This window comes from Agelaius phoeniceus, chromosome 1 (genome assembly GCF_051311805.1).
Source record: "Agelaius phoeniceus isolate bAgePho1 chromosome 1, bAgePho1.hap1, whole genome shotgun sequence".
NCBI classification, from domain to species: Eukaryota; Metazoa; Chordata; class Aves; order Passeriformes; family Icteridae; genus Agelaius; species Agelaius phoeniceus.
In genome coordinates this window covers 44,831,620-44,837,459 of record NC_135265.1, presented here as the reverse complement: position 1 = coordinate 44,837,459, position 5,840 = coordinate 44,831,620, and the positions used below count along the sequence as shown (strand labels likewise).

General features: G+C 44.9%; 1 protein-coding gene across 7 annotated transcripts in view; it reads right to left on the bottom strand.

The window, feature by feature from the left end:
* Window positions 1-2,821: 2,821 nt before the first annotated feature.
* The window catches only part of TMEM108 (transmembrane protein 108), a 162,813-nt gene continuing 159,794 nt past the window's right edge, over window positions 2,822-5,840 (bottom strand). For 6 of the 7 annotated variants that reach the window (XM_077177790.1, XM_054641402.2, XM_054641394.2 and 3 more), the window contains 2 exons: window positions 4,565-4,719; window positions 2,822-3,167 (listed from right to left, as the gene is read on the bottom strand). In XM_077177790.1, coding sequence (XP_077033905.1) covers window positions 3,045-3,167; window positions 4,565-4,719 — 278 coding nt within the window. In that variant the 3' untranslated portion in view covers window positions 2,822-3,044. The remainder of the gene's footprint in view (window positions 3,168-4,564; window positions 4,720-5,840) is intronic. The other variant, XM_054641409.2, reaches the window with a different exon arrangement.

Below are 5,840 nucleotides of genomic sequence, written 5' to 3'. Positions count from 1 at the left end.
ACAGCGGGACGGGGATTCAGTACAATGTACGTGTTAAAATACCAGCAGTGTTTTCTACGCTGACACCCGGATGATTTCCTACCCTTATAGCCACAGGTATCCAGTTATATACTATACAAATGCATCTGCTTCTCACACCAGTGCTTGCTCCAGACATGATCTACAGGATCATTGGCTTAGTAAAACCCAAACCTCCGTGGAGTCACCTGGGCCACAGCTGAGCAGAACCCAGCCAGCCTTTTGACACTGCAGAGTATTGAATGTTCCCTTGTGTCTGCTGCAGCTTCTGGGTTTCTCTGCAATTTGGCTTCACTACCCACCCAAGGCATATTGACACAATCCCAGCAGATTTTTTAGGGACAAGCACCCTCATGTCCATCCCTTCTCAGTCAGTTTAACTTCGCATAATCAATTGCACTTTGCCTGCTCAGCAAAGGCCTGTTTCACTTCTTTGCCTCCGTAATGTGGTGACAAAGTGAGGTAACTGTGAATTAAAGGAAAAGGGCAAAACAATCCTAGAGACTTATTGCAGGGAAAGGGGGAGATTTCCCCTGCTCTTCTTTTAATGTCACTATTCTTTAGCTACTAGTGATCAGGTGGGTAGCTTATAGGTAATAATAAGAAATAAGTAGGATGTGTTCCTGGTACAGTGCAATCCTTCACAACACAATGTTAGGTCTGGCTTTTTCTACCTACACACAGGGAAACTTCACAGCCAGGATGCTGTTCCAGTGTAGGATCACTGTGTGCACATCTCTGTAGGCACGATTGTAATGTGCTGATGTTGGGCATTGCCCTAATGCAGTGTAGGTTTGTGCAGGGGCAGTGGTGAGTCTTTGGCGAGACAGGATAAATCAGAAATCCCTGTCTTCCACTGGTGCCTAATCCCAGCTCGCGGGGTTGATGGCTGGAGTTTGTTTCACTTGTTTTTTAAGTTTTTTAAGGAGAATTGCAAGGCTGCTTAAAGTCAGGTCACCATTTCCAGGTTGTGTGAAGAGTGGGAGCAGTGCAGTGTTTCTCAGCATTGCAAATACTTTTGGCTAGTTTAGGTATTCTGCCTTTAGATTACCAAACAAACTGTGCTGGTTAAGTGGGAAGCATCCTCCAGTATTTCTTACACAGTATTTTCAGTTGTTGCTGTGTGTCTAATTAGAAAATCTCCCTTGCAAAAGTAATACCACATACAGAAAACAAATGTAATAATATGGGGGCTTTTTTCAAAGATCTGAATTTAGTTTTTTGTAACCTTGTTCCCTCTGTCCACCTCCCTCTTTAAATAAAAACAAAGATCCTTGAGGGATTGCTTTTGGTCTTGGCAATCCCCTTAGGGAATTTTTACTCTCCTGTCAAACAGTTGTTTCTAGGAGGTTGTTTAGTAATTGATCATGAGGGTCACAGGTATCATACTGCACAGCATTTATGCCATGGTGAAAAGATCTATTCCCAAACTGCCATCCATGTCCATAGAGAGCCTTGTCATCCTGCCTGCCCCATCACCTCATGAGAAAGCCCTGCATTACTCTCTGATGCTGAGCAGAGAAACAAATACCCATGAGAGTCCCTGTAACATTACAATCTTCCAGTTTCCGGAAGCCTGTGGTCCACATTCAGGTTTGTGCCTCGGCACAGCAGAAGTGCATGTGTGGGATGGGGAGAAAGGAGGAGCAATGAGGCCTCTGTGGCCCCCTGAGCCAAGTCTGGGTCTGACTCCAGCCATCATTTAGTAAAGCTGTCATGTTGCTCTGACCAACAGCAGCCTCTGGGGCACTGTCGGCAAGCGGGCACAGCTGGAGCAGATGTGCCGCTGCTGTAAATCTCTTTTCTAGTACCAGCTGTGGCTCACCTTGAACAAGGCATATGGTTAATGATGCTACACTAACCCTGTCCTGCTGAAACTTCCCTTTCATGCAGCCAAGCATTAAACCTGAGCAGCCAGTGGCAGGGAGCAGCCAGCTGGAGCAGAGGCTAAACTGCCCCTCACAGCCTGCTCCTGATGAAGTGAGGAGTGAAAGCAGAACATTGTCCAGCAGAACTGGTGGCCAGAGGTGGGGAGAAGGAGGACAAGACTTCAAAGGACAGAAGCCATTTCACTTGCTGAATGGTATAAAAAAGCAATTTGAGGAGCAAAACAGAATTGGTCCCACAGTAACAGTTCTGGGTAACTCAAAGAGAGAGCATCAATCTGGGCCAAGTCATTCCATGTTCTGTATTAATCTTGCCTTGCAGCAATCTATTTTTAATCCATCATTTAAGCTTTGTTCACCCTTACTATTCCCCTAACACTGTTAGAGTCTGCCATCTAGCACTTAACAGGGTAGGAAAGAATTGCCATTTTGCTCCAAAATGCTGTGTTTTCCTTCCTAATGGGGAAAGTCCCAGAGAGGAGAAGAGGGTATGAGGAAACTTGATTCAGTGGCACCAGCAGTCTAAACACACAAGATAAATAAAACAGTGGGGAAATGGAAATGTGGTCAAAGCCACAGCATTCAATTGGTGGTAGTCCCTAGTCACCAGATTGCAAGATTTTTGATAAATTGAAAGGAATTTTCTGTTCCTCTGAAGGGAGCACTCTCCATGCCTTCTTTTGAGGCTGTTTGATCTTCAGGAAATAATTCTAGGCTTATTGGGCTGAAGTGTAGCAGCTGTAAGTCCAATGTGTAGTGTGGTTAAAACACTTATGCAGGAAAAAAGTGCCATTCTTGTCCTTGCTCGTATAAAAGAGTTTTGGAGCTCACACTGGAAGTGGGACAGTAAAGGGCTCATCTCACTTGGTGTTCAGGCAGTACTGGAGTCACAGAAAGGATACAGTCCACTTGACAGATGTTTTGCTTAGAAATACCTTTATTTTATAAAGCCACAGTTTGTTCTGTAAAGTTTTACCACACTTATAAAAAAGGGGCTGACAATTCTGAGGGACAAAAGAAAAGCTGAAAACATTTCTTGTAGTTCAGGGTTACACAAAGGTTATATTTATAATATATATATATTTATTTATAATTTGGAGACAGTAAAGATGAAACTGCAGACTGGGGGCAGCTGTGGGGTCATATTTCAGAGACTTGCTCGTGTCCCACGAACAGCGTTTCCTGACAGAAGGGGTTCACCAGGACCATCCCGCTGTCCCGGTAGTCGCCGTTGGCCGGGGAGCGCGGCTCCGACAGGTGGTCCTGGGGAAAAACAAAGACACAGATTGAGCACTTCACACCCTTCTCCCTCCACAGACACACAGGGCATTCCTCCCAGTCCCCCAAAGGTGCCTGTATGTTGAGGGTTGTGACTCTGGAGAGCCGGGTTTGGTGAGCTGGTTTTTCCCTTTGTCAGGCAGGAGGAGCTGTGAGTGAAAGGTTCCTCTGAGAGTCTGCTGATTCTTTCTCAGCCTGGGGACCCAGAGGTCAGCTGCACCAAACTTCCAATCCCTTTGGAACTTTCACATTTCTTTCATTTCTTTTTTGTTTTTTTTTTCACTTTATTGACTCATTGCAATTGTTTCCTGTCTCTCAGCTGAACTTGACTCCTCAAAGGCGCATTTTCAACTTCTTTTTATGGTTAGAAAGCCACATATATGGGTCCAAGCCCCCTAAGCATGCCCTAGTTCAGTCATATTCTGATCAGGATTAAATAGGACTGCTTTTGAAGACCACTCTGTATGTGAATAGGCCTGACATTTGATTCTGGGCAAAGCAGACCAGGTCCTGTCTCAGTTTGAGCAATATGATTGCCAGCAAAGTGAGGTTAATGAAGTGATTGTGACTGTCTAATCAAATCTCAGAGGCTCCTTTCTAAACTTTTTTTTTAATTTAGTCACGTGAGTTAGTCAGCTAGCTGATCTGAAAATCATTTTAGCATAAACTCAGACTCTCCACTGTTTCTAGGTTTTAATTATCTTTGAAATGAACTGAATTATTCTCTGTCTCTGAGGCCAGGGAATAGATTTCTTGTTGGATTACTGAAATTTCTGTCAGTAGGATCACCTGCTCATGTGTGAATAATCCCATCAAACCAGTCAGATCCCTTAAGTAAAGGCTGATGAGTGTACACCACATCACCACACTCCCCCACATACTGATGTTCTGATTACTTTTGTAGTGGGAACACTCATTCCCTGAATCGGTGTTTGAGAAGTTACAGGCAGCTCTTGAGACATAAACGTACACAATTTCTTTGTTTTATTAACTGCCACCAGCCTCCTTTTTTTACGCTGTGACTGAGTGTCAGTAATGAGCCAGCCCAAAGGGCTCTCCTTAAGCCATCATGGCATGGCTTGACATTGGCTGTAGGCTCACAAGGAAGAGAAACCCAGAACAAATTCACCAAGAGATGGTTAACACCCATCACCACGCAGCAATTTGGAAAACATCTGCAGTGGCTGGGAATAGGATGGCAATCCAGTTTTGCTGAGATGTTTATTCCATCTAATACATGTGTAGGAGTGAGTCCTTCCCTAAAAGCTGTTCCCCTGAACATGTACAGGGATTTCAAGGCTTTATTCATATGACTTCCTCTCCCCTCCTCCCAGCATGGCTTCAGTTATGGTTTTCAGACACCAGCTCTGCAAGTGAGGTACCTCGGAAGTCTCCAGTGACTGGATCTCTCTTGGTAACTCTACAGCATGCCTGTTGAAGTAGTCCATGGTAATAGCATTATTCCAATAGCTCAGGTTGTTCTCTGGGTTAGATGTCTTCTTCTTCCTTCTCATGCAGCAGACTGTCAGCAGAACTGCTGTCAATAGAAACATGCCAAAAATCTAGTTATTTCCTTTCAATAAGGACTCATCAGTACCATGGATTTGTACTTTATGTTACCTAAGGAGAGGGCTGGTCACCTGCATTCATATGCTTCAGTCTCAGTCAGTCCCAGCTCTCTGCTAGCAAACCCTACACAATTATGTCAGAATCTGGGCCAGGCAGGTGAGGTTTTGGGCTTGGCAGAATATGCTGGTTTTGCTCTCTTATTGATGTGAGTGTATAATCTTCAAGATGTGGCTGCCTGATTAATGAAAAGCTTTGTTGTCTTAACTGATGGCAATTTAATACCTAAGAAGGGATTTATAGACCCTCTAGGAGAGAGGGCATTCCTCAGGGACTAAGATGCTTCTGTGGGAATCTTTTCTGCATCTGGTGTGTTCAGAGGCTGCAGTGATGAGCACATTAGCAAGTGGGCAGTGAGAGATTCCTGTCCTATTTCAAATAGCAAATTCATAAATGCCGCAGTGTAGTAAACCCCATAAGTTTGGGAAAAGCACCATGGAGAATATGAACAAGAGGAATGCTGAAACAGCAAAAGAAAATTCCTGTTTCCCTGTCCTCCGCCCTTAACCTATCTCTGTAACCCTATAAGGCAATGTCATGTTAACCCCTTACCATTGGTCAAGCTTGGATCCTTTCCAACCCTATAAAAGAAGCATACTGTACCCCATTAGGGGAGAAAGAAGAAGAGCAGAGACCCTTCACGGACCTCCCCAAATAAAGCCATCTCCGTGGAACAGCCTGCGCCTTCTCCTTCTCCTCTCTCTCCGTCTGCTGCAGCCTCAAGCCCAGGGCACCACTACCTAGCAAGCAGAGCTGAAATCCTGAGAGCTTGCAATCACTCTAGAGCTGATAATCACCATGCTTGCTAGATGGTAGCCCTGCGGCCTTGGCATGAGCGAGCTAGCTTCGGGCACCCGGTCCCTACTCAGGGACTGAGCTCCTGAGCCCTATTGCTCTGCTTTATGATAAGGCTGATCAGAGGCTTTATTACCACAGTTGTGTGACTTCCATACCAAAAGCTTCTGTCCTGAAGTGCCACTGATCCCTGCCTCTGTTGCCTGCTATTTGTAACTTGGATTTTGGTTTGTGACC